A 27,950-nucleotide genomic window follows, 5' to 3' on the forward strand; every position below is an offset into this window, starting at 1 on the left:
GTCTCTGACCTAGGGCTGGAGTTGGAGCACTTCTGGTTGGCACTGTGGTTGTGTTTTGTCCCTTCTTTAGATGCAGAAGAATTTGTCTTGATGTAAGGCCATGCAATGAGCAGCTGTGCTCTGTAAGGAGGGAATATTGCCACAGAAGGATTGGGAAGCAGTAGGTCAGGACATGGGGCAATGTTAGCTTATGTCTGTAAACTCCTGAAAACATTACCATACTGAGATTCTTTAGGTTTTTTGTCTTGGCACTTGTCTCCAGTTTTAAGTAAGGATGTTTTTTCCTTTAAGAGTGACTTGGAAAGGAGCCAAGGACTGGCTATTGCCAGACACCAGACTAAAATGGTAGCATTCTTGTCCCTGGTAGAGATGTGTGACACAGCAGAAGGGCTGTGGCAGCAGTTCATATGATGGTTAATCAAAGTATAATTAAACCTCAGGTTATCTAACTGCAATTAAACTATGGAATAACTTCAGTTATGTTCCAGGCTTTAACATGATGTTGTGGTTTAGAAATGGTACTCCTCAAATTAGTCTTTCCACCAAAACGCTCCAAACCACGAGATGCTTGCTCATTCCCTCCTCCCCCTACCTCTCCCCTCATGGAGAGGAGAATTGGGAGGTCCAAAAGATAAAGATCATGAGTTGCAATAAGAATAATTTACTGGAAACAGCAATGGAATAAGAAAATAAGCAGTAATAGCAACAATATCAATAGCAGTGTACAGGACGGACAAAAGATTCACACAAAAAGATTCACACAGATTCAATCACTAAAAGACCAAGGAACCCCTTCCTGCCTCTGGCCTGCAGCAGTGGCAGGCTGAGGTGGTACAAAATAACCTCTGGGTCTGGGCCATGCCCCTCCTGGCTACTGCAAAAATGAACCCTATCCTGGCCAGAACCAGGGCATTAATAATTTTTCCATGCAAGTGACTAGTACCTTGCTTGGTGTTAGCTCAATTTTTTAATGGATTGAACCTTCAGGTAGCACCATCTCTCTAGCTAACTCTAGGGTTTAGTGTTACTAAATCCAAGTAGAAGATAACCCTGACCTGGTTATTAAGACAGAGGCTCAGGCAGAGCCCTGGCAGTGCCTGTAGAGAGGCTGTTTCTGATGGATGCATGCACAGGACAATGACCTAACAATATGCTCTTTAGGAGTTATTTGAAACATCTACAAAAATGAAGTAACTACAGCATCATCTTTCCACTTACCCATTGTGACTACTTCTCCATGCTTTAGCAAGAGTTTGTTGGTTTTTGGTTTTGCCTCTCCTGAGAGAGAGAGGCTACTTGCCTGATTTTTAATTTAATTTCAGTGCTGCTACCTACATGTCAGAACTATGACCACCAGAAACTAACAGAGAAGCTGAGTTCAAGTGATCGCACATAGTGCCAATATTTAACTGGAATAAACAGAATCTGTCCAGGCATCAGAATGCAGGACTGAAATGCAGCCTTTGTGAAATTTGGAAACTTGACCAAGTCTGGATCTTCCACATCAACCTATAAAAAAACAAACAATCATCAGAAGAATGTCTTTACTCAAATATGATTTGATAACATTATTGATTTCAAAATTTCAAGCAACTATTTACCTGACTAGTGTTGTGAAGAATTTGGCTTTCATGGGGGTACAGGTTTTCTGAATCTTGTGGTGAATAGAGACGGATGTACTTTCTTCCAAGTACCTGTATGTAATAAAATAAATGTTTTCCATTGGTCATTAACTGGCACATTACTGGAAGCTGTGGGCCATAGCTGGCATTTAACAGTAAAATATACCTGATTACAAGGAATATAATTATTGTTAGTAATAGACACTGCTATAATAAAAAGTTAAATCAGGCTATTGGAATTCAAGTACCTCTTCCCTTGGAGCAGATAAGAATTTGAAATACCATTGGGAAGGAAATGCATTAAACCAGATTGCTTTCAATTCAAAGTTCAAGGAACCCAATTTATATATCATTATTTGCTCTCTACACAGCTAGAAATAAGAACTGAGAATAAGGAGGCTGAACCTTCATTGCAATTCACATCAATAGGCAGAGGTACTTGCACAGTGACTACTAACCTTCCATATACCCCTCAAACTCATTTCTGTATCATCATTAAACCAGTTCTTTCATTGGAGTTCTGAAATGAGATGAGAATTTGTAAGGCAAGTGGCCTGGCTTCCCTGAATGCTGCATGAACTGCAAGTTTTTGGTGTCAAGATATGGCAGCATGAACACGTCAAAGCTGAGTCCTCCACTGATACCAGTGGAAGAGAAGGTTTAGGGTGAAGATTTGTACTGCTGATGCCAGCATTCCAGACCACTGCAAGAGCTAGGTATGATCATACTTGGGAGCTGTCCTATTGTGAGTACTCTGACTAATCCCAGCAGCCTTGAGTGGCTACCCAACCATTCCTAACCAACTTGCCTTTCCTCGCTAAAGAGGAAAGTATTACAGGGTATTTTTGGTGACATATGGAAGTAACAAAAATGCTCGTTATTGCTCCAATAGCATGTTCTCTGAATACCTGAAAGTTTTTTGGGACTGCCATCAGCTGTTAACACCTCCTTCTTTCACTTGTTTCACTGGATTAAGACCTTGTATATTATAAGATGGCAGGCACCAGTTCATGGGCAATTGCCTGCATCTCCAGAGACTGCTTTTCTCATTAATGGAAAAACTACGATCTCAGCACCAGCCACCAGCCAGGATAATTTCATTTTGTTAATTGTACTTGTGCCTTCCTGTACTCCACAGCCACAGTTTAAATGGCATCATAACACACAGCAATTTTAATTGAAAGCTGCCAGATTATAAAGACTCCTTCGCAGCACTGGCAGATAATCTGTTCTTTTCAGGCAGAAGAAAACAAGTTCTGAGGTTTGTAAGGGAAGTATCTTTTCCCAGTCCAACAGCTCCTATAAATTTTTGTTCCACCAAGAAAAATTCCCCTCAAGCTTTACATAACATGAATAGTACAGTACTTCGCCTTCAGAATGCAGCTGTGTGAGTGTGCTGAGCAGGTAGCATGCAAAAGAAATACAATCCATAAAAAGTTGCACAGCAGTTGTAAAAAGCCATTCTAGGAAGGCCTGAATTAAGCCTCAGTTTCAAGTGAAAACATATGTTAGCAAGATGCAACTGGGACAGAGAAACTAAGGCTCAACCCATAAATAGCCATCAGTAGAAAGTAATGTCACAATCCTGCTAGAAAAGTGTGAAAGTGTATGTGGTGTTTGCTGGGTCCCCAGGACGAAGGAGGAATTGAGAATCTATGTTCTTAGAAGGCTAATTTATTATGTTGCTATATTACATTAAAGAATGCTATACTAAAGAATACTAAACTATATTAAACAATAGAGAAAAGATACATACAGAAGGCTTAATAAGGTACTAATTAAAAACTTGTGACCCTCTCCAGAGTCCCGACACAGCTGGACTGTGATTGGTCATTAAGTCAGAACAATTCACATGTTGGATAAACCATCTCCAAACCACATTCCAAAGCAGCAAAACACAGGAGAAGTGAATCAGATAATTATTGTTTTCATTTTTCTCTGTGGCTTCTCAGTTTCCCAGGAGAAGAAATCATGGCAAAGGGATTTTTCAGAAAATATGATGGTGACAAGTGTAAGCCTGGATTTTTTTAATTCTGATGGGACAGCAATCTCCTTCAGTAAAAAAAACAACACCTCTCAGTGTTCAAAGATTCACAGTAGTCAACTGCTTGGATCCAGAAGACATCCCTTTGACCTGTTCAGTGCTTACCACAAAAGGCCCCAATATTTTATCAGGTTATTCTGCACTAGAAGTCATCATCAAAAAGCCTACCAAAAGAAACTCTAAAGAAATTATGTCAAAGTACAAGTTTTAATTCTTATCTCACTGCATGCCCTAGTATTTTACTGGGTAACCTGAAACAGACTAAAGTATGCATCTAAGTCCACCTCAAAACCTTGCTTTCCAGATGTTCTGGCTTTGGCTGGGGTAGGGTAGAACTACTTTTCTTCCCAGTGGCTGGTATAGGACTATGTTTTGGATTATCAACCCTAAACACAGGGTTGATAATATAGAAATGTTTTTGTTCTTGCTGAGCAGGGTTTACACAGACCTGAAGGTTTTCTGTCTATCATACTGCCATGTTGACAAGGAAGCTGGAGGTTCCTGGGAGACTGGGAGGAGACACAACCAGGACAGGTGACTCAAACTGACTGACAAAAGGTAGTCCAGACTACATGACATCATGTGTAGCATATGGGAGAAGAAAAAGAAAAAGAAAAAGAAAAAGAAAAAGAAAAAGAAAAAGAAAAAGAAAAAGAAAAAGAAAAAGAAAGGGGGGATGTTTGGAGTGACAGTGTTTGTAATTGTTAAGCATGATGGGCTCTGCTCTCCTGGGAATGACTGAATGACTGCCTGCCCATGAGAAGCAGTCAAGTAATTCTTTGTTTTGCTTTGCCTACATGCACAGTTTTTGCTTATTAAACCTCAATCCACAAGTTTTTTAGCTTTTACTCTCCTCTTTCTCTCCCTCATCCTGCTGGTTGGGGAATGAGAAAGTGGCTGCATGAGGCTTGGGGATTGGCTGGGCTCAAACCACAACACCAGAAAAATAAACTCCTAAGTACAACATGACAGGATCCAGATTCTTCCCAACTCTGTTACAAATTCCCATCTGTAAAACAAGGGTAAATACTGGTCTCTCAACGAGCAACACTTGCGGTCTGTAAGATTACATTCAGTAGTAAGTTGCAGCAGTGACAAATGCAATAAAGTAGCAAAACAGTATCTGCATGTTCTCTAATCTTCGATTGTTCAAGTTGTCTGCTCCCCTTGTCTCTAACACATACCATAAACATTTTCTCTAAGTATCGCATTAATGGCATGTGCAGAGTAACTAGAGTACATACCTGGGCTAAAAAATTTTGCTGGGGATCCTGATGAAGAGGTGAGACTGTGCCTCCTGGACCAAACCAGGCATTAATGGTGATGTCATCTTCTTCCCCTTCCCCCAGGCAGCAGTAGTCAGGGATACTGATATCTTCTTTCAGTTCTGGGATCTATTTCCACAAAGAAAGAAACATTAAAAAGGGTACGTGCTGACTTGCCAAAATACGTAATTCATCAAACAGATGAGCCAGGCTGGATGCAAAGAAAACAAATGACTGACTGGTCCAGCAAGAGTAGGAGAAAAGTAGCTGACCTGCTAGGAATCTGCAGGAAATGTTCTCAAACTTTCTGTTCAAGTGAGCAGACTCTGTTGGAAGGAGAAGCAGGAGAAAGAAAGGGGTTTCCTCATTCTTCGAGAGACCCTTTGCTTTTGCAGAAATCAGAGACACTCACAAGAGTAAGTACATTTGCTCCTCATGGAAAAGGAGCAGCTATCTCTTCCATACTATAATTGCTTCCATTTTTATGTCTCCCACCAACATAAGCTCTGGTAAACTGGAATGACATTTCAGATTATGGTAAACATATTAATGTTGAAAACTTTCCTGTCCAAATCTCTTCCCTGACTTATAAAAGGGGCTTTCCAGGTGATATCCCCCTAAGTATATACTACATTGTACTGAAACAGCACCAGGATTGAATGTCTTCATCCCAAACAGCATTTGTTTCCATGTCTTGTAGCCAAATGGAACAAACTTCTCCCTCTGATCCTTCAAATCATGGAAACAGAAACTTAAAAATTAATGTGAATTCTCCATATGCCCTTCAATCTAGTACAGCCAACATCCTGAGATACAACTTGTGCTGCAACAAAAGGAAGACATGACTGTAGGAAGATAAAAACATGCACTCAGTTTTACCTGATCAAAAAGCTGGTGCTGGGCAAGGTATCCTACATTGTTCTGAAATAACAGCAGAGAAAGAAAAAACACAGTAACATACAGGTAAGATTGTGAGTTAATTTACTTACAGGTGAATAGAATTTACTTAGAGTAAATTCCAGTGTCCTATTCAGAGTACTATATATAAGTATTTCAACAGTATAAGGTGTCTTCAGAAATAGCAACTTACAGCTCCATTGAAATAGTGAGAGTGTAGGTGTGTCTCCACAATGAATAAATTATCCAGCTTGAGTTACTGAAGGAAGCTGGGATTTCCTATGGAGTCTTGACAGCTGACAATGCACTGCATCTTTCTAGCCAGACCCTGCTGGCACACAGACCAGTTCTCCTTCACGCCCTGGAATTACTTCCATACTCTATTCCAGGGTGCACCACAGACCAACTTGCTATGGCACATAGTCCTTCCTGCCAAAGGACCAGGAAACAGAAATGGGGGCTTGGGATCCTCATCTCTGAAAGCAAAAGGGCATTCCAGATGCTAATCAACTTTGTATTTTTCTGCCTCATGGCTTGTAAATTTGGATCCGATCCTAAATCTCACTAAGGAGTTTAATGAGACAGAAGAACAACACTGCTGGCTGAGGATCCCTTATTCTTAGATTCCACTGGTCAGGTTTTTGCTGCGTATCTATGTGTGTATCTATTAATCAAATTCCAGCTACTGTACATTTGATTATAGGTAAAAATCGAACCTATTGTTGCAATAATTATTCCTAGCTTCAGGTCTTAAAAATATGTCAAACCTTTTCATTCAGAACTGTGCTTACAGCACACCCCCTCCCTTGATACCACCTCTGAGTAGGTTTGTTGTAAACAGAACTGTTGTCTGTACCAGTACCATGCTGCTGTGTTTGGAGATTAAACAAATGAGTGTAACAGACCTCATCCATGATATACTGGCTGATGAAGTCACTGACAGTCATGAGCTGCTGAGACCATTCCTCATCTGTATACCGAGCACCCAACTCCACAGGGACTGTGCGGCAGCCTGCGACTTGACAGAAATAGTCCACACTGAAATAAAGAAAGTTCCATTACCTTCTATCCTGCTCTTACTAATTTTGAATGTAAGGCAATCAATCCAAATCAATCTTGTTGGGTAATAAAATTCTACTACCCTGCTTTTCTCCTGTCTAAACCAAACCAGCCAGAAGAAAAAGGCAGAATAAAAGAATGCAAGCAACAAGGAAATCAGCAGGCAGGTTTGTGTGTACATGACCCCACAACTGTCTGTTTTGTTTTGGTTTAAAAGCCCGTTTGACTCAGTTGTTTCACTCCAAACTAAGAAGATTTAAGCTGTTACTGTCTCTTGGCAAGGGATGGCTTTCATAGATGGCCAATCTTTTTGCTGCCTGCTGCCACATTTGATAATATGTTGTATCTTTTACTCAGTAATATTAGATCAACTCTCTGTCAGTGTCTATACAGGTGCCAATAATACCCATTCCAATTGTAGCCAGAGGGATTAGTTTGATGGGTGAAATACATCTCTCCATGGACGACAGTACTAATTAAACTGAGAAGCTAATCTTGCGAGTGATTTTTTCCCTTTTCTGGGGAATCATCTCACAAATGATCACATCTTCACCTCACAAATACTTGATGGTCAGTATTGGAAATGTGGGCACCATTGTGTACAGTAACCAGGCAGCACAATGCTGTTACTCAGTCCTGCACAGTGGTGTCTGAAACTCAACGCTCAAACACAACACTGAACAAACATCAGTGCCTGAACTTAAGAATGAAAAGTCAACCATGCTTACTCTTGGCTCTGAAATTCACTTTCCATTGCAGTAATTATTGGCAAGCTCCAAGAGGTAAAAACCATTGATATGTGTGCTTGACACAGATCCACGGAGCTGTGAACAGCTCACTGGCACTTCACAATGTGCACTTCTCATGAGATCCCAGGTGTTGCCATTGGGCTCCTGGGACGGCTGAAGGCTGGGCAGAGGGTAGCCTTCACCCATGAAGAGCCAGAGACTGGTCAAAGAGTCACCTTTGTCCCCGAAACAGCCCAGCATCTGCCTTGAATGCTATGAAGAGCTTCTCTGATCTATGAAGCAACTTCCACAGAGCAGTAGGACAGTGCTGCTAGCAAAATGCACTGCCCACGGTATCCATTGCCTGGGAAGGCCTGCGGCTCTATCGAACATCAAGACATCCAACACAAGGAACGATCGTGCCTTCACTTGGACAGGGAAGGAACTTACTTCTCACCTCCACTTCTTCATACACGGCCAGTGATCCATGACGCCCTCCAGGACCACGGGCCGCTGGGGAACGAGGTAGTTGTCTCTGAAGTGCTCCAGCGAAGGGCAGCGGAGGCGCGGGATCACCTCCTCGTGCCGCACGGCGCAGGGCGGCGGCGGCGGGGGCCGGACGCTCTGGAACGGACGCTCCTCCTCAGCAGCCGGCGCGGGGAGGCCGGGCCGCGAGGGGGGCGCGGGCGCTACCTGGGCGAGGGCTCCGTCGCGCGGCGCCGCGCGGGGCAGGTGCGGCTGCAGCGCGCGCACCAGGCGCGCCAGGACGTTGTCCAGGACGGCGGCGCCCATGAGCAGCCCCAGGTCGCAGAGCCGCACGGCGCGCGCCAGCGGGCGGCCCGCGGCCACCTCGGCCAGCGCCCCGAAGAGGCAGCCGTAGGCGTAGACCTGGCGCCAGCCCTTGCCGACCTCCCTCCATGGCCCCGCGTTCAGCTTCTCCCAGGAGTAGTCACGCAGGACGTCGCTGAGGCGCTCCAGCGCCGCCGCCGTTGCCGCCCCGGGCCGGCCCGCCGCGCCGTAGAGCAGCGAGCGGGCCCGCCGCAGCAGCGGCAGGACGCAGTCCTCCACCTCGCCGCTCAACGCCAAGGTCAGCCCCTCCTCGGCGCGGGGCAGCAGCGCCCGCACCTCGGCCCACAGCCCGGGGCTGTCGCTCGCGCCCTCCGCGCTGTCGGTCGCCGCCATGGCCGCGCCTGCGCCTACGTCCGCGAGGCGGCGCTGTCGGGCCGGGCCGAGCTGGGGCTGGGGCTGAGGCGGGGCCCGGGGCTGAGGCGGGGCCGGACGAGGCTGAGGCGGGGCCGGACGAGGCTGAGGCGGGGCCCGGGGCTGAGGCGGGGCCGGACGAGGCTGAGGCGGCGCCCGGAGGCCAGTCGGGCTGCCCGCGCCGGGATCGGAGCTTCTGTCGTACCGGCGAAGCTCGGTCTCGTCGTTCTTTACCTGTGCACTTGACCAGCGAGTCAGCTGGAATTGCGTGACTGTGATCGGCGCTGCTTTCGCAGTAAATGGGAGCTCATAAGACGCGGTGAATGTCACGGTCTCTTCTCCGGCCGTTCAACGAGGGCCGGCGTGAGGAGGGGCTGCCTGCGCTGTGGAAGCCTCTGAGTCCCGGTCGCGGGACAGCGGAGCGCAGGCGGTGAGTGCTGGGGGAAAGGGAGATGCGCTCTTCCCAGCTGACCTGTTGTGCTGCAAAGAAACCTCTCTGCCTGGCCCCCTCGAGGAGCTCGAGCGGAGCCCAGCGCGGCTCCGAGCCCGTGTCCTCCCGCTGGCTCAGCTGCTCGGTGTTAATCTGCACATAGGACGTGCTTTCTGCATGGGATATGCACGAAAGTCTTCTTTCTAACGCGCTGGGCACGGCATCACTGAGCCCCAACTTGCTTTGATAATGTGCCCTGAACTTAATATTAAATATTAAGTTCTCAGGACTTAATACTTGACTGCAAAGGCAAAATAATATTTTACTTAAAATTCAGCAACTAAAGAATGTTTTAACGGGGTAAACGAAACTAAACACCATAAGAAGAAATGAGGGATTTTTAGCTCCTAGTTAGGGTTGAAATCTTCAGATTTGAGACAAATCCTAATTTACAGAAAAGTTAAAAATCATTGTTTTTTGTACTCGGACACTCACTCTTCTTTGTTTCATGCTCAGTCACTAGTGCTGTCCAAAAAGGAAAAAAAAGTTGATATGAATCCTTCTGTTGTTGCTGGTGGTGGCTCTCCCCTGCCCCCCCAGCTGTCTCCTCGAAATGATCACTTCTGCTTTCACACTTCTCACACTTCAAAGTTGTGCATTGCTTATCATGCTGGCCTGTCTACTGCCTGTCTTCTGACTGCCTTTCTCTTAGCACCTTAAATTCCTTCTGTGACAGTGTGATTTTAGCACCTTCATTCACTATTTTCTACTTAACTGCTAAATGTCAATATATGCTGGTGTAGGATAAAGTATTTAAGTGTCAAGGAGGTTTTCTTGTTAGACCCTTTGTTAATTATTTGCAATTTAGGATGATAGCAACCGTTGTTAGTCTTGTGTTTGTGGACTGTCCACTTTTTATAACCATTTACATTAACCTCTATTTGCATTTAGGTTGGTTAATACAATTCTCCTAAATAATAGTTTTTGTAGTTTAAATAGGAGTAATATTTTCATGAGTTTCACTTTGAAGATTAGGATTTCCTTTCTGGAATTTCAAACAACACCAAGGTCGGAACAAGTAATCTCCAGCACAGCAGTACAGCATTGAGGCCAGGGTGAGCTTTGTCAGTTTCACTTCAGGTGATTTTAGTTTTTGAGTATTCAAGGAGCCTCAGTGTTCCTCTGTGAGTATACACTAGAACACAATTATTTCTAGTCAGTTTTGGTGCAATAGTTTCAATTCTGATACGGCATCAATAGTCTTGAATCACAGAATCACCTAGGTTGGAAAAGATATTTTGAGATCATCAAGTTGAAGCTAAGACCTAACACCACCTTGTCACCCAGACCATGGCACTGAGTACCATTTCCAGACTTATCTTAAACACCTCCAGGGATGGGCACCTCCATGGGCAGCCCATTCCAATGCCCAGTCACTCCTTCTGTGAGGAACTTCTTCCTAATATTCAGCCTAATACTTGTCTAGTGCATCTTAAGACTGTGTCCTCTTGTCCTGTCAGTGGTTGCCTGGAAGAAGAGACCGACCCCACCTGGCTACAAACTCCTTTCAGGAAGCTCTTGTTGCAGGGGCTGTATATCTGCTGAGCTAATAAAGCTCAGGTCTTAAGGTGTGTACTGAGTCTTGTGTGTTCGGCCTCTAACCTTGGAGGAAAATCCACGAAAAGCTCATAATATCATGCTGCATCTTAACAGCTTGGTTGAAATTATCTTTGCTGGGGGGAAAAAACCCAAAAACCCAACAGATTCGCAAATGCTGATTTGGGAAGGTTAGTCTCTCGGAGCAGTTAACCTTGCAATAATGCATGCTAGCTTTGAAATGCCTGTAAAGCTACTGCAGATGTTTTGTATAAGCTGGCTGACCAAGGAAGTGGACGACTTCAGTGCTAGACATTTCCATTTTAGTCAAGAAGAGAGAATTTAATTCCTGCTGCCAAAGAACAAAGATTACTGTGATGTGTCTAACCTGCAGAAGCTGGTGGGAAAAAGAGTTCCATGGATTATGCCACCATCACTGAAACTTGATTTTGTTAGAAGTAAATTTTTTAAAGATTGTGGAAAGCAGACTGCCTAACGTTGTAGAAAGATGTCCCTTAAAGCATAGAAGAAAACTTGGTACCAAGACTTCCCCTGCTGCTTCCTGGGTTATAGTCTGTGCTTTTTGTTCTCTTTATATTCTGTGTATTTTTAAATATGCTCCAGCCACCTCTTTTTCTCCTAGCACGGACTTTCAGAAAGAAATTATCTATTTAAAAAAAGCCAAACAAACAGGCACACAATTAAGGGAGATAATGCCATCTGTATACAGATAAAACCATCTGTATTTTGCTCTTCTGTTTACAGTCATATATTCCACAACCCACAATTGATGTTACCTTGTCTGCCACTGGTGAAAAAATAATTAGTTACACCAAGTGTAAAAAAAATACATTCTGTATCTTATCTTGCATTTGTCTTTATTGACAAGAGCATTGGCCAAAGAGTATTTGGCCTGTCCAGAATTTAATTTTTTTAAAAAAAATATTTATAGGAATATTATCCTTTATAGCACTCTTTCCTCATTTGCTAATTTGAGTTAATGAACAAAGTCTGTGATTGTTTTTGGATTTTATTAAAGTTACATCAAGACACATGCTCAGTGGTTCACCACTGAAGTCCAAAATAGGACATTTGTATTAAGTGGATCAATTTTTAAAATGACAGCATCTGCTTGTCTGTACATATTTATTTATGATTCTTCCTTAGGTGAATGTAGCAGAAGTCTGGTGAGGAATAGCCAGCTGTTGGAATTAGCAGATAGAGAAAGCAGTTATTTGTTCTGTGAAGGAGTGTGAAAGCTGAGGCCAGGAGTAATAAAAACTAAATAGATGCCCCAAATATCTAACACAAGTCAAGATGTGTAAATTGCTTGCAGTGCTGAATGGTGAAGTCATCTCAGATGAGTTACTTCATCTAGAGTTCTTGTTAAAGATGAAACCTTCTTCAGTGCAACATCACGTCTAGCAATCCAGAGCAGAACAAATAACACTGAAGATTTTCTTTCTCAGGACTTGGGGCTGCTGCTCAGCTCCTCAGGAATGCCACGTCCCTTTTGGCATCTGGTACTTTGGAATTTATACTCTCCTTAAAGGGAGGATGGCAAGAAGATGGAGCCAGGCTCTTCTCAGTGATGCCCAGCAATAGGAAAAGAGGCAAAGCACTGGTGCATAGGAAGTTTCACCTGACCCTGAGGAAGAACTGCACTGTGTGGGTGAGATGCACTGAACAGATTGCCCGGAGGGGGTGTGGAAAGTCCCTCGTGGGAGATATTCCAGAATGTACTGGACATGAATGATCCTGTGTCAAGTGCTCTGGGATGACCCTGCTTGAGCAGGGAGATTGGGCCAGATGACCTACCTGTGGTCCCTTCCAACCTGAACCTTTCTGTAATTCTGTACCAGGGAAGGTGATCTGTTCCCTCGTTTCCAGGGCTTTTGGAATGCCTGGGCATTGCCTCCACTGCCCATCACAGCAGGTAAGTGCCTGCCAGTCTTGGCAGTGTCCAGGAGCAGGGATGAAGAGGGGACAGGCTGATGCTGCTGCTGCCCTGCCACCAGTGCTTAGGCTGTTTTTGCTTCCAGGAGTGGTTGACTGGTACCTTCCATGAGCAGTACACACAATATACTCACTTGACATCACCCCTGTGCCTCCCCACTCATGCAAAAAAAGGTAAAAATAAGTGAAAATGGAACCTAAGATGCCCTCTGGCACTTAAATGGGAATATAAATTGATAACTGCCATAAAAGCGATAGTTGGCTCTTATTTTCCTTTACAGGAAATGATTGTCTCCTCTTCTGCAAAATTAATAGCGTAAACACATAAGACTAAAGATTTTGGGTGTCTTACCAGATTGCTTTTTCTGTTCCTCCGAACAGGAGATGAATGATTCTGATTAAAATATGTATAGAATTAATTATTAAACATAATTTTTCTCAGATGAGCAAGGTCTTCCTGATTGAGAGTAACACAGCCATGTATTTTCATGGTATCTTGGAGCTGAGTGTAGTTGTGCAGTGACAGTGTAATGACAGATATATCTTTATCAACCGGTTCCCTGAACTGTTTTTATCACTGCCATCTGCTTGGCCGAGAGTGGCAGCTGCCAGGTCTCACAAATAGTGCTGTCATGTACTTTCATGTAGAACAACATATTGTTGTAATTTCCCTGATATTACTACATGAAATAACTTTAGGTGAGAGAAGGTGACATTTTGCATGGCACTTTGAAATGCGTCTCATTGCTTTGGGTATGGGACACACAGTGTTCTTTCTGGGGCAAGCTATATCAGCACACCCAGTTCTACTTTCAGAAATCACTGGGAAACATTTTACAAAAACATTACGTAATATCCATCTGGGACATGTGTCTGTGCTGAGATGCAACTGAGACAGTATTGCTTACACGTGTAGCCTTAGTTACCTTTGCTGGATGGAAATTATGTAAGTTAGACTATTTTAAAGTTCTTTTTCCTTATATCAACTTGAATCCCCTTCATGTATGCAAATATGTTCAGACAGCTCCTTTAACATTAAAGAAAACATAAAATCTTTACAACTGTAATGAACGAGTGTTTTAAGGTTGCTTAAAGAATCACCAGTGAAGGTATCAGCAAAAGTATGGTTGATATAAAAGTGGAAGCATAAAAAATTTGTTTGCGAGGTTAACTCTACTACTTCGTTTAAGAACTAGAAAAACCAAACTAAAGTCTAAAATCAGTCTAAACCCAGAATTAACTCAAATGTTATCTGTGTGAAGGCTGGGGGATGGAGGGGAAAAAGGGTAAGGGTAGAAAATGATAAGGATAAAAAGGGATAAAGAAGACCCTCCTGCTGAGTCCCAAGGTTCAGAACGGACGTCTCTGCTGAACTGAGCTGGGGTGTGACCAACAGTTTAGGCCCAAAGGTTTAACAGCTCTTATATTTAGCAACACTTAATTGACAGCTCAAGTTGAACAATTTAACAAATTATTAATTTAGCATTTACTATAGGGCAACAGTAACTACCAGGCCTAATTTACTTAAAAATCTAAACTCAAGAATTTAGGAGAGCAGCATTTATAGTACAATTCAAATAGTGTATTCACATTTGCATGCACAGAGACATAAACACTATTTACAAAAATGTGAAAAATTCCCTTCAAATTCAGTGAAGGATTCACACTGGATGCCTTTGCATCTTCTCAACAGGCAAAGGGTTGAGCCTCAAGGAGTGGAGGCATCAACCCAGCATCTCTCTTCTCATTCAGCAGTGGTTGTCTGGGTACAACAAATGAGAATTCACTGTCTCTGAGTGGTCCCAGTCAAAAGGAAGTCACTGGTCACAGCCTTCTGCAGTCCAGGAGAGTTCAAAGGGTTTCATTCAGGACCATTGTTTATAGGGTCTCAAGAGAGTGGGTTTCAGTCACAGTAATTTTTAATCCTGGCTGCAATTCGCTTTGGTAACTTCCTTTGAAATTTCGGTAACAAAAATGTTGCTCCACTTAGGTTGTTATTCAGGCTAGAAAAATGAGTTTCCAAGGCTGTTTGTTAAAAACAGGAGCTGATTAGACAGCATCACTTCCTGGGAACAGACACTGTTTCTGAGAAGCTCAAGAGGAGCTTGGCGCAGGTGCTGTTTGTCAAGGCCAAAGCCTAGCCAGCATTTCTTGGATCATACTGTGACCCAAGAAGGAATGGAAATGGAGCAGATGCACTACCACAAGAACAAACCTTTAAAACAATCTTTATATCTGCAGGTGCAAAGAAAACTGAATTGGGATATTTCTTATTGCTAATGAGCACTAATGAGAAACAGCCTTTCTCATGAGGCAGAAAACCCTGTTGTGATGAAGAAGGTAGAATATGTATTCTTGATTCTTCTATAATTTTCTTGTTCAAGTGCCATAGGATGTCAACTGCTGAACAGCTGATTGGCAGCCTGAAGGTCTAAGGCACAGAGACAGCTGGCTTGTAGTTAGCCTGTTTGGAACACTGCTGCAGGTACTAGACTTCCTGATAGGAGTGTGGAAGGAAGTGAGGGCATGGGTCCTTTATGTCTTTCTGTTTTATACAAACGGATGTGTAGCTTTGGCACTTCATTGCTAGTGAGGCAGAGGCCATTGGAATTGCGAACAGTGTTCTCCCAATGGCAAACATGGGGCCAGGCCACAGGAAAGTCTCTTGGCATTTAGGTGGTGATGTACACTCTGGAAATGTAAGGCTTACCTGTCATTCCAATAGTGCATTTCAAGAGGCAGGCTCCTGCCATTGTACTGATCTTGCACTCACACAAGATTCCCTTTTTCTGCTAAGGGCTGGGACGTGTAATTTTCATCAGCCACACTTTATATACATTTATGTACATTAAGAGGAAGAATATTTATACATATATATAAACATTTTTGCCTTCCTCCCAGGATTTAAAAATCTCATTTGAAACTGTTTGATTCATCCCCTGAATAGAGCTATAAATGCTGCATGAATTTGTTTTGTGCTCTAAGTATACACATTTATCTGTGTTCCTAAATCACATTCTTATTAATGAGCACAGTGGTCGCGCACCACAATTGTTGGTTGTATTTTGTTTCTGTGGATGCTTTTGAAAGATATTTTAAAGTCTTTGTTGGAGTTTGCATGTGCTTCAAAAATTAAATTTAGTCTGTGATTTTATTACACTTTTAATTTAATTTATCTTAACTGGTGCTTTCAAGCTGTGAACCAGCTGTTGACTTTGAAAAAAACATTGTTCAATTTGAAAGGAGCATTTTAAAGCTTAATGTAATGGCTGTAAGTAATCACTACAGCAATTATATTCTCTGGTGTTGTGCGTCACTATAGCAATATTGGAGGCTGTAAGAAAATGCAGGAAAGAAACCCAACAGGTTCATATGTCTCAGTTTTGTCTGCAATGTCCAGCATCTGTCTGTTCTGTGTAGCTTGGTGTGCCTGCTTGAATTGTGTTAGAAAATAAGAAGTTTCACTTTGTTGTGGCTCTGTGTTTGCCCAGCAGCAATCAGGGGCTCTTGGCTGTGCTCTCCTTGGACTGGAGACAGGTTTTGATTTTTCCCATGCGGGCAGATGGTAGATATGCCGCTCTGCTTGCCTCCTCCTGACTCATTCCAAGATATTGTGTAGAATTTTGGGGTTGATTTTTCTTGAGCAGCTGTGTACCCACCTTGCCTGATACTTGTGATAGCAAAGCTTTTCACAAAGCATACAGAGAGTGTGGCCAGAATGGGAGGCCTTGGTGTCCTGTAAGGTCAGGGCATGCTCCCAGTGTGCTCTGGAAAGCATGGTAAGGAGAATTAATAGAAATGGATGTATTTTCATGCACATTCTGAGAAGGAACAGCCTCCATTTATTTGTGAGTAACTCTCCAGTTCAGAGAGGCTAGGGTTTTTGTGGAAGAGAATTTTCTGGATCACTGCAGTGAGGATAAGGGAAGAAGCATCCCTTCATGTTGTAATAGTCTATGAAAATGTTGTGCAGCTTCAACTTCCTCTGCCCTGGAGATTCTCTCCATCATGATTTTTAAAGGAATGTAATACACATCACTGTGGAAATAGACTTATATTTTCCAACGAGTCACCCAGAGCCATGCTTTACACGCAGCTTGCATTTGAGAACCATGGACAACACTATTGCTCCAAAAAGTCAGTGTAGGGTCTCTGCTTTTCACAGAATCCCAGAATGGCTGGGCTTGGAAGGGGCCTCTGCAGATCATTTAGTGCAACCCACCTAAAGCAGGCCCATCTAGAGCAGGTATTTTTGCCAGTGTGTGTTGCGGAGCAGGTTCAAGTCACCTGCCTAGCTACCATCACTTCCTGTTAACAGCTCTTTGAAGTAACAGTGCAGGTGGGAAAAACCCCGTAGGAAGCTTAGATTCAGCAGTATAATAAACCTTCCCTAAATTTAATTTGTTGCAAGATCCTTCAGAATACGTATCTAATGACAGCAACATCTGAGCTGATACAGTATTGTGAGAATAAAAGGAAGGACAAATGTGCAGGGAGAAGGGGGCATTGTGAACTTTGGATGAACTGGAGACTGGACTTGCTACTGAGGCATAATTACAGTTATTTGGTTGCCATGGCTTTTAAGAAAGAATAGAATATGCATCTGGAAGTGGGTTTTGTGATGACACTTGTCGTAGATTGTATTAGTAATACGACTGGGGTGATCCTCTGCTAAAGGTAGCTGTGCCTTGGCATGGGAACACCCTGCTGGAACGTATGTTGCTGTAAAATGAAAAAATGAGATTTTCACAAGAATGAAGGCACAACTCTCTGTGTTTGCAGTGTGCATTTGTGGGACATTCTCAGCAAAAGGAGTTTCAGTGTAGTTTCCCATTTATCCACCTGTGTGTGGTGCAGAGCAAAACAAAAGCTACAGATCCAAGCATGTTTCAGAAATCAGGCATGTCCCTTCTGGACACATGTGGCAGAAGCTGGGATGGTGATCACAGAGGTCACAAAGGGACAGAGACAGAATCCTCATTGTGACAAAGCCAATATGACATGTGAATTATATCTTGTATGTGCATGTGTGTGTATAAATGAGACACTTAAAGGAAGTAACTGCTAGGATGCAGACAGACATGAAACAGTGTGTTCTGGAAAGTTAAAAGCTTAGCCATTGTACCAAGGTATTTCTTAATGTAGCAGAATGAAATTCCTTTGGGTACAGCAAATGAGACACATAAAGTGTAATGCCTTGTGAAATCACAAAGAGCCACTTTCAACAGATGGAAAAAGCAACTTTAATACAAAACCAAAAATTGATAGACTCTAATAATCCTAGTACCAGCTTACACTTTACAGTATCCATTACTGGCTGTGAAATATATTTTGGTAGTTAAATTCACTTGCTAGTTTGTCACTATATAGAACTTAAAAATTTGAATTTTATGTTCTGCTCTTTTCTTCACTATGAGAAACTAAAAATCTCTGTGACAAATGGCGTCCAAGTCACACATGCTGTTTCACTTTCCTGTCTGCTGCACCAGTGTGGCTGTTCTTAGTGTGGAACTGAATCCCTGGTCTTGAAGCTGGTTTTAGGAGTCCCTGTGGTAGGGATGTAAGGAGCTCTTTTGTCTCCTTTTGTGTTTCCTGAGTGCCTGTTTGTTGCAAAGAAAGGCTTATTCTCAGTCCTTGAGCTTCAGCTGAAGACGAGCATGTTTAGTGCTGTAGACAAGACCCTTCCTTCTGAGAAGCTCTTTAACTTTTACTAAAATGAAATTTATGGTGTGCCTGTTTATGCTAAGCAGCCCATCATTCCCTGTGCAGGCTGTGCTCGGCTCCTGAGGAGGGCAGCATGGGTTAGCTGATGCTCCTCGCCTGGAATTCTGCTTTACATTCCAGCCATGTTTGAGGCAGAGCTAGTGAAACGTAAAACAGCATTGAAGGAATTGGTAGTAACACTCGTGGCTCTGTGATGAGATGCCCGGGCTGAGCAGAGTGATCCCCACTCCTGTTCTTACAGGAGAAATTGCCTCTTGGTAGTGGTTGTGCCGCCTGCTGCAGACTGACACCAGTGTCTGGTACTGGGGGATCTGCCTGCAGGCTGGTCCCACACTGCTCCCCAGGGGAGAGTGCAGACGCAGAAAAGCAGGTATGTAAAATCCCAGTGCTTCTCTCCCTTTGAAAGGCTGACCCTGCATATTGAAAGGACTTTGTGACTCCGGTGTTGTGGACAGGTTGTTACTACTTGTTGAACACTGATGCTGAACTCAGCCTCAGTTCTGTGGTATATTTACAAAATAAGAATATGAAAACACAGATCCCCTATACCAAGGAACTTGCAAGGTGGTGGGGTATGATATATGTATTTCACTAAGAGGAAGACACTGGGAAACCTAAGGGAGGGATTCCTTAGGTTGAAGTCTGGGCACTTCAGTGCCTGTCTTACAGGTGATGAATGAACATCTTTTTCCTTGAAGCAGAAACAAGGATGGTCTAAAGCACACAAGAAGCCTGGAAAATCATGTGGAAATACTTGTGACATGTACATTAATGCTAGATGAACTAATAAGGATTAATGTTAGCAGGAATAATGCCATTGGATATCACAATGATTAGACTATTATAATAATGAGTTTTCCAGAGAGGATGATGACAGGTGATTTATATACTGTACAGATATTTCTTCTGTGTATCCAGATGATAAGCAACTCTGGCACTTTGCTGCAAGAATTTGGGACTGCTCCTTATAGCTGAATTTCTCCACTCTTCTGAGTAGTTGGTTGGCAAAAAAGATCCCAGACAGGAAGGGAGGGAGTGCTGAGTAGACAAAAAGGGTGCTAGTGTCTCATTCTTTGCCTGGTTGGGGAGAGCTGTTGTGAACCTAGCCCTGAGATATTTTGGGGCCTCTTTGGGAAAAAAGAGGAGAAATCTGTCTGGAGGCATGATGCAGGGACAGTTTTACAAGCACCACTCAGATGCAATAATGTGATAAAGGTCTGACTGCTATTCTGTCACACTCTCTACCTTTCTGCTCTGTAGGAATCAGCTGCTGTTTTCTGCTCTGGTATTCAGAAGAAATATATCCAGTGGGATGTAAACTTCTATTGCTATAGACAGTTTCACATAGTGTATATGTGTATGGTCTTTGCCTACAGCAAGCTGTGGTCTAACAGAGCTAGTAGTCACTGAGCGTGTAACAGTGATTGAGCAGCAAAATGAGAAACCTCAGATAGTAAGAAAAGGTAGTTGCAATTTTCCATGCATGGCATTCCATCCTTCATTGTGTCTGTGACTGTGCACTGGCTGTAGTTGTTGCTGTCTAGCAGGGTGACAGCATTAGCTTAGTGTCAGCTGCTGTGTAAGCCAGACTGTGCTGCAGGATGATCCCAGGTATCCGTGAGCACAGCCGAGCTCAGCAGCTCCAGCCTTCCACCTTTCAGAAGCAAACAAATCTTGTCCTGTGTGCTCCAGGCAGACTATTTCCAGTGCATTCAGACCCATGTGACTTTTTAGACAGAAGACATTTGTCTACTTTCTGTCATTATTTTCTAGTAAGTTTTTCCACAGTTACAGCATTATGCTAAGGCAATTAAAGGAAATATTAATTTTGTTCTGATACAGAAGCTTTGAAAATTTATTAACCATTAACATTCATGTACAATCAAAACATAATGTTTTTCCTATTAGTCATATGTTCAGAGTTGTTAATTTGATTTTCCAGAAACAGTTGCCAGTAGCATAAATGGACCATTAACTAGATACATTAATGCAGTTTGTTTCAGTGTAATTAGAGACCTGTAAGGTACATTTTAGCAAGTTGAAAGTGTTAATACAGGCACACACATTTTCTGCCCTCATTGAAAATATTCTAGACAATATCCCAATTAACAATCTATTCAGGTCCAGATTTCATAAAAAGGCAGGAGAGAGCTCTGAGGCACTTCCAGGTGTTCTGCTTAGTCAGGTTTGGAAACCATGGTTTGAATGAATATTGGTCTCCAGAATGCCAGTGCCACAGGGCACAGATAAAATTACTCAGAGGCCTAGGTGCAGGAGGTGCTGAAACATGCCATGTGCCTGAATTCAGGGTCAAACTTCAAAAACAGATTGTCAGAATATGTCATCTGGAGACCCCCATTCTCAATTTCCCAGAGCTGTTCTCAGTGCAGAGGCCAGCACACACATTGCATTGCCTTCTGCTCTCAGAGCCCTTGCGCTCACAGTCAGTGCCTCACTGGAACCTGTGGAATGTCACCTTACAAGCTTTCAGATGTTTACCAACAGGGAATTTTCTGTCTTGGTGTGGATTGATTGCCTTTCTTTTCTGTTAGCTGTAGACTTACAATGAGATGTTCATATTTTAAATATGGTACAATGACATCAATAGTAATAATTATTGCATGCATCAAAGCTTTGGAGATTAGCCATGGATCATGCACCTAAATGGCAAATGGTTATAATAGCTCTGTACATGAAACATCAAAGTCTGAGGAAATGTTGCTCTGTTATAAAAAATACATCAGAATGATCATTGCACTCCAAGCAAAGTGCAGAACTGTAAATGTGCGTGGAACGAATACAACACATTTCATACCCATCTGAGTGATTCAAGTGTGGGAAAAATTGATTCCACAGCTCCAATTACCAATCCACATCAAGCGACGACTGTATTGAAAGTATGAGATTTCGCACAATATTAGGCTTAAGTTGACTCCTCCTTTTGAAAATGTATTTGTAATTAGGGCCTAGAAGAGCAAGAAGCAATGTCTGGGGTTTTAATTTTTTATATGCTCCCTGGCAGAGAGAGAAGTGGCTGAGATTGCATAAAATTCTTAGACCCATGATGTTTCAAGTATCCTTTTGCTGAATCAAAATGGCTCTCTTGTAGACTAAAGGAACTGCACTGTATTTTTCTTTGTTAGGAGAAAAGTATTCCAAGCAGAGTGAAGCATGGGCTCTCTCTGCTGAGCCTAGGGACAGCTGCTGAAACAAAAAAATGCAGAACAGTCACTAGAAAAACAGAACCTCTGAACTCAGCAACTGAAATTCCCAATTATAGACATGCTGCTGTTTCTCCTGCCTCATCACAGCTGTTTTGCTTGATCACTCCCCCAGCCCCAGTGGGATGAACAGTGTGAGGATGTGGTGCTCACACAGCCAAATCAAAGGCCCAGTGAAGCCTGTGCCTCAGCCATGAGTCTGGAGGAAATTAGAGGCCTTCATTAAAGTTTCAGAAAAATCTAACTGGTATGAGGACAGCATTCAAAACTGTTTTTGGGGCAAAACAAATATTGTTTTAACTCTGTTAATAATTTATGTGTTGCCAGCAGAGATCCTCCTAGCATTAAGGGAATTGAAAATTAAAGGCATAGAGACACTACTTTAAGAAAACATATTGATAAATAATTAATATGGCATAGACCTACTGGAATCTGAAGAGTAGGTTTCAGCTTGTCTTGTCAAACCTATGCTTTCTAATACCACAGTTTCTTCCAGAATGAGAGTATGGTCATTTTTGGTTTATATCTACAAAAGCTTGAGTTGTTTTTAGGCTCAGCTGGAATAATTCACTGGCTTCTGTCAGTATCATGTCCCAAGCCCTTGGGATCCTAAGCAGAATACACCCAAAGATTGTGGCTTTCTTAAATCAAGATGGATCAAAGATTGCCGATTACTTGGAAAACAGAACATACTATGCCTTTTTCAGGGAAGCTACTGTTTGTCAGGGTCAGGCTGAATCAGAATAAAAACACTGGTGGAAGAAGAAGCTCTGGCAATCCCTGTTTAGCGATGTAATTTATAAATAGCTGGGCGAGGTGCCTTGGGATACGTAATGCCCAGGAACAGCTACTGCTTTAGTTTGTGATCTCTGGAGAGATGCATTTTCAATAGTGAGGCAAATCTTGGGGACCACTCTGAAAAATCCATGGCTGGCACTTCCCCGTAGCATTCTACCTGATGGGGATCTTATGGATGAGAAATAGTGCAGCTCAGCATTCACAGAATACAGGCTCATCATTATGACCAAAGAAAGGACGGACACAGAATGTGCTAAGGGAAGTAAATATGGAATTTCTTCATTTGTCTCCAAAGCAGTTCTAGCACTGCTGTGAGCAGAGCCTGCCAAGCAGCATTCTGTGACATCACTGAAGGGTTCAGCTGGTGCACAGTTCTTGACAGGAAGAGACACTGTCATTTCAAAACAGTATACTGAGCACCATGTTAACGAACAGAGCTGCTGCCATCCCTGAAGGTCTGTGTCTTGCTGAAGGGCCTGTGAGCTCTTTAAACTCCCAATTTATTTGGCTCCACTCCTATCTTTTAGGATTGGTATAATAAATCAGATAATAAGTCAAGCATAATTTCTGGCAGTCTTTCGAATTTAAGAAGCTGCACAAGAGTATCCATAGAACTATAGTTATCCTTTCATTCATTTAAATAAAGCAAAAGTGAATGCTGCTTCTTCATCAGATGATCTTTAGTTCAGTACTTTAATGCAAAAGTTTTGTTGATATTGATGGAATTCCTAAACACTTTTTTTTTTTTACTACAGCAAAGTTAATAATTAAGGAGAAGAGAGACTATCCATGTAGGCTGTTGTAAAAATAATTCCTGCCTTAGTTCAAAGGAAAACTGCCATGTAAATTAAGAATGTAAAGGTTACTGACTTGAAGTATGAAGGAGAGTTTTTTCCATTCTGAATAAAGTAAATGCAGTAGTGAGGTCATGGTGAGTGCAGACTATGCAGACTGCAGCTGAGGGTGTTCTGGCTCAGGTGGGTGCCCCTTTTGCTGTCCCTGGTGCCTCAATGGCACCCATGGCACCTGTCCCACAGCCAGCCAGAGCTCGCCTTCCTGCTCGCTGCCGTGGCTGCTGGCAGCACTCAGGCCTTTGTTGAAACTGCAGTGCAAAGCTCATGGACTTGCAATCCTGGGAAGGTTGGGCCTGACATGCCAGAGGAAGAGCTGTGGAAAATTGCCTCTTGCCCGCAGTGATTCCCCCAAAGCAGAATCCCTTGGTCTCAGTATAGTTCCTTCCTCTGACTGCGGCTGGTGGCAGTGGGCGGGGTGGGTGTGAGCGTTGTGCAGGAGCTGCTCCTGGGCAGCCCCAAGAGCCCCTCATTGTGAGGGCCATGAAGGCCAGAGCTGGTGTCCTGCAGGGAGTGGCCCCCTGCAAGGCTACCTCTTCCCTCAGTTGGTCTTCCTGTCCCACTGCTGCCGCTGCAGCTGCTCATCCTTCTTCAGCATGTCCTTGCTTGTGGCTCTCTGTCTGTCTGCTGCCACAGATGCCCTGCTCTGCCCTGCCTTTCTCCCACTGTCCCTGCCCTGCCCACTGCCTGCCCCAACTGCCACCGTTGCCTCTGCTGTGTCTTGCTCTCCTGATGTAGGGATACCATCTCCCAGTCCTGCTGCTGACTGTGGGATAAGCATGCCCGCCAGACAGCCCTATTGTTAGTTAAAGATGCTGACTCTGGGAGCTCCATGTCCATTAGGCAAAGCTGAGAATCTGCCTGATTTAACAAGGCAAGGAAACAAGCCAGTCAGTTATCTTGATCTGAAGCATATTCTAGAAGTGATTAGCTGCCTAAACTTACTCTGTAATTATCTGTGCTGAGTGGTTTCTGCACATCATTGCCCATTTTTCTGAGTGTTTTTATCTAAGTTGATAATGGAAAATGAATAAAGTCTTAGTTCCACTCTGATTTTGACACTTGTGCCAGAAAATATCTGAAGATGAATATTTTTGTTTTCACAATAGTTAGATTAATATTTAATTTGTTGGCATCCAGCAAGCTGATTAGTTTTCCTCTAATATGACTCCACTTTGTAATTACAGGAACCAGCTTCTCATGGGGAGGAGGGTGCCTGGGGTAAGAGGCTCAGAGACTATCCTGACATCACTGCAACCATGATTTCACCAGGATAATGTGCTGCAAAGTTATTGTCATATGAAATCTCTACTCCTGGAAAGAGGTACAGGTGCAAGGGATGTGCTGAGTACAGGGAAGATCTGCCCTTGATTGCATTTAAACTGAAGTGGGAACAAGGTGCAGTTTGTCTCATCTTGAGGAATGAGGGACTCTAGCCTGCTGGTGCCGGCCAAGCCTTTTTGATGATGTAGCCTACCTAATGTAGCTGCAGGCGTAGGGGACATGCCACAGCACTGCAGGGGGATGGGCAGAGGTAACTGAGACACAGGGACTCCCCTTGCTGGGGATCCTCTGTTGAGCTTAGGGAGTGCTGCTGTTGGTTGCTGGCAGTGACAAGCCATGGAAGGACCCTCAGCACCAGCATGGAAGCAATCTGAGACAGAGCTCCTTGGGGCATGGGAGCCTGGCTGGCTTAGGGCCTCTCTTTGGCCACAGCCATTAGCAGATGCTTCTGAAAAGCCTGTAGCAGACAAGGTGAGGAGTTCTTGAGATCATGATCACAGTCTGTGTTTCACCACTGCTCTGAACTAGCAGGGGGGGTTATGCTCCAGGAGTGTATCTGAAGCCTGTTGAAATCCTGAGTGCATCTGGACTCCACAGGATTCCTGGTAAAGAGCCACATGTGATCCTGGGATCACACTGGCTTTCCTCTGTCAGCCTGATAGCAAAAAATTTCCCTGGCACCTTGTGATGCTTATACTATGAAGATGGGCTAATGAGATTTGGTGTGTGATGGTGATCCCTCCAGCTGGGGACAGTCCTGCCTTCCCTATTGCTGTTGTAGGTGAGTTGTCCACTTCCATTTGGCTGGATCCTCCAGGGGTGGGCAGGGGAGTCAGCCTGCTGTTGGGGACACAGAGGCAACAGGCAAATTTGCATCCTTTGTTTCTAGGATCATTCGATGCTTTCTTCATAAATGGGACTATTACCTGTAATTCAGTCCTTCATGTGATGGACCCTTTCCTATTTCCTCAGAGAGCAACTATGGCTCAGAATCAAATGCAACCTTTAGAATTAACCCATCTGTAATGGCAAGTAAGTCTGGATTCTCCTGACCAGCTATGCATAGTAACATCTCAGTGACATATTCATCTTGAACTGTCAGTTTTACCTAAGCACTCAGGAATAGCAGCACTGTCAGGGTGTTGTTATTCATTCATTTTCACCCACTTGAAGTATATATTGTTGTCATAATCTGGCACTTTGCCCTGGGAACAAACTCCCCATGTGGACAGGGATTAGGACCATTTTTCAAATGCTGCGGTCTGTTAATTTGTACTGTATGAAGGGAAGAGGTTTTGTTAAAACTCCATTGTGAACATTACTTCAGCAGAGCATGGTGGGCATTTGTCTCCATTAGCCAGGGGACAAATGGGTGTTGGTGACAGGCACAGTGAGCGTAACCTCTGTGGTAGTATATGCTCTTGCACAGTTCTCATTAGTGCACCCAAAGCTGATCTGGTGAGTGTCATCCAAATCCACTTTTTCAGCATCTGACCATCTACTACCTGCTGGCTGCTCAGCCTCCATTTCACATTGCAGTCCTCCAGAACTGTGCCAAAACCTGATCAGTGGGAAGTTTGGGTGTTTTCTTTAGCTGCACTGTGCTCCTGGCTGGGTAAGAAAGGAGACAGCAGGCACTGAAGAGTTTACAGTTCAACCAACAGCTCTCACAAGCTGACTGTCCTGTTTGCCTCTACACTATAGCAGCAAGTGAACGGTTACTACTGCTGAGCCATCCTGAGCTGTGATAGGTCTTTGGTGTTCATTCATAGAAGGCAGAAAAATTAAAAAGGAAAATTAATCTCTCAGGGGAAAACAAAGCAAAGCAGCAGCCTCTGCTACATCTCATGGCCTGCCTAAACACAAGTCTGGACTAGAACATTTGCTGTGACCATTTAGTGACCCATGCTTGTCCCAGATTCATCTTATGAACTGGAAAAAGCAATTTGTCTGCCCACATGTCCTGAAGCACTGATATTTGTCAAATTCACTGCTTTGAAAGCCTTAGATTTGAACTACTGGATATGCAGAGAGAGAAGCAAATAAAAGCTGGCTGTGATATGTGTGTTTCATCTGGGTAATATCCTGGTAAGGCCGGATTTATTACTTTTATGTCTTAAGGCCAGGCAAACCTCCTGGGGTCAGTGATAAAGTAGGATGAGGCAGGAGAAGAGTTTGAAAAAGGAGAACCAGAAATCCTCTTTGCCAGTAGAAGAGTCTTAGTCCGTCGCTTTCAGAATTTCTACTTCAGGCCATGCTGTCAGGTCCACCATCTGTCTGGCACTTTAGCTGCCCCTCTGTTTTGATGCCAGGCTGCTGCCCACTGACCTTGGCACTGCAGGGGCCCTGCTGCCTTGACTCTGGGGTGCCAGCGTGGTGCCTGTGGTGCCCATGCCTGCCAAGGGTGACCACAGCACTTGCCCTTGTGCTCTGTTCTCCTTTTCAGAATATAATCTTCCTTATCTAAAAATTGATTACAGTAAAAAGCACAGGCTAGTACAAAGTTATCAATGACAGGAGCTATGCAAGTATCACCTATGAACTGGGATTAACAGTAAAAGAAGACAAACACAGGGTACACAGAAGGTATTTTAAGCCACAATACCTAGGACTATTTCTAAATATTAAAAAAATTCACACTGAAATTGAAAAATTATGCATTTCATTGTGTTAATTCTGCCCGACTGGCAGTGCCTAATGAACTGTGACATTATCTGCTAGCTTCAGGGAGTCTGGTGGGGTAATGCAGAGCTCTGGTATCCTCTAAGTGTGGCAGGGTCTTTGGGACAGTGGGTTGGGAGGAGGCCCTGCACCTGTGTGTCTGTCTGCCTGCTGGCCTTGGTGCCCTGAGCTGGCCTCAGTGCTGCTGCACGGGGCAGACACAGGAGCGACCTGTGCAATGTGCAGGTCAGCAGCTGCTGCCTGGCTGCCATCCTGTCATGTTAGTTCTTCATGTTGGAAGTAGGGGAAGAAACTGGAGCACAAGAGGGTCAAAAGCTTTGTGGCATCCAGTGCCTTTTGTGGGGAGCTTGGAGTGAAATCACAGAAATCCTCCAGAAGACTGGTTCATTTTTAATGAGCTAGGACTATAATTTGTCTGTTTAATTCAACCTGAGTGACCTAATCACTTCAATTTGGACTTATTACCAGCAGAGCAGTCAGTCAGTTGGAAGTAGACCCGGGGCAAGGCATTTTGTCATTATTTTAAATTTTCTCTATCTGACAAACTTGAAGGTCTTGAAGAGACTGAAGCCATTGTAAAGGATAGAGCATAA

The 27,950-nt window shown here is 43.6% G+C and overlaps 1 protein-coding gene and 1 long non-coding RNA gene across 4 annotated transcripts in view; one reads left to right on the forward strand and one right to left on the reverse strand.

Annotated features, from left to right (window-relative positions):
• Positions 1-645: 645 nt before the first annotated feature.
• On the reverse strand, positions 646-8,797 carry KDM8 (lysine demethylase 8). Its single transcript, XM_063171494.1, has 6 exons — positions 8,073-8,797; positions 6,734-6,866; positions 5,811-5,852; positions 4,911-5,060; positions 1,602-1,694; positions 646-1,509 (listed from the first exon to the last, which is right to left on the reverse strand). The coding sequence occupies exons 1-6, from the start codon at positions 8,795-8,797 to the stop codon at positions 1,345-1,347; spliced, it is 1,308 nt and encodes a 435-aa protein (XP_063027564.1). The 3' UTR covers positions 646-1,344.
• A 172-nt stretch (positions 8,798-8,969) lies between these two features.
• The window catches only part of LOC134426473 (uncharacterized), a 47,176-nt gene continuing 28,195 nt past the window's right edge, over positions 8,970-27,950 (forward strand). For 2 of the 3 annotated variants that reach the window (XR_010029988.1, XR_010029990.1), the window contains exons 1-2: positions 8,970-9,245; positions 24,579-24,715. This is a non-coding gene — a long non-coding RNA (uncharacterized LOC134426473). The remainder of the gene's footprint in view (positions 9,246-24,578; positions 24,716-27,950) is intronic. The other variant, XR_010029989.1, reaches the window with a different exon arrangement.

Source organism: Melospiza melodia, chromosome 18, assembly GCF_035770615.1.
Source record: "Melospiza melodia melodia isolate bMelMel2 chromosome 18, bMelMel2.pri, whole genome shotgun sequence".
Taxonomy (NCBI): domain Eukaryota; kingdom Metazoa; phylum Chordata; class Aves; order Passeriformes; family Passerellidae; genus Melospiza; species Melospiza melodia.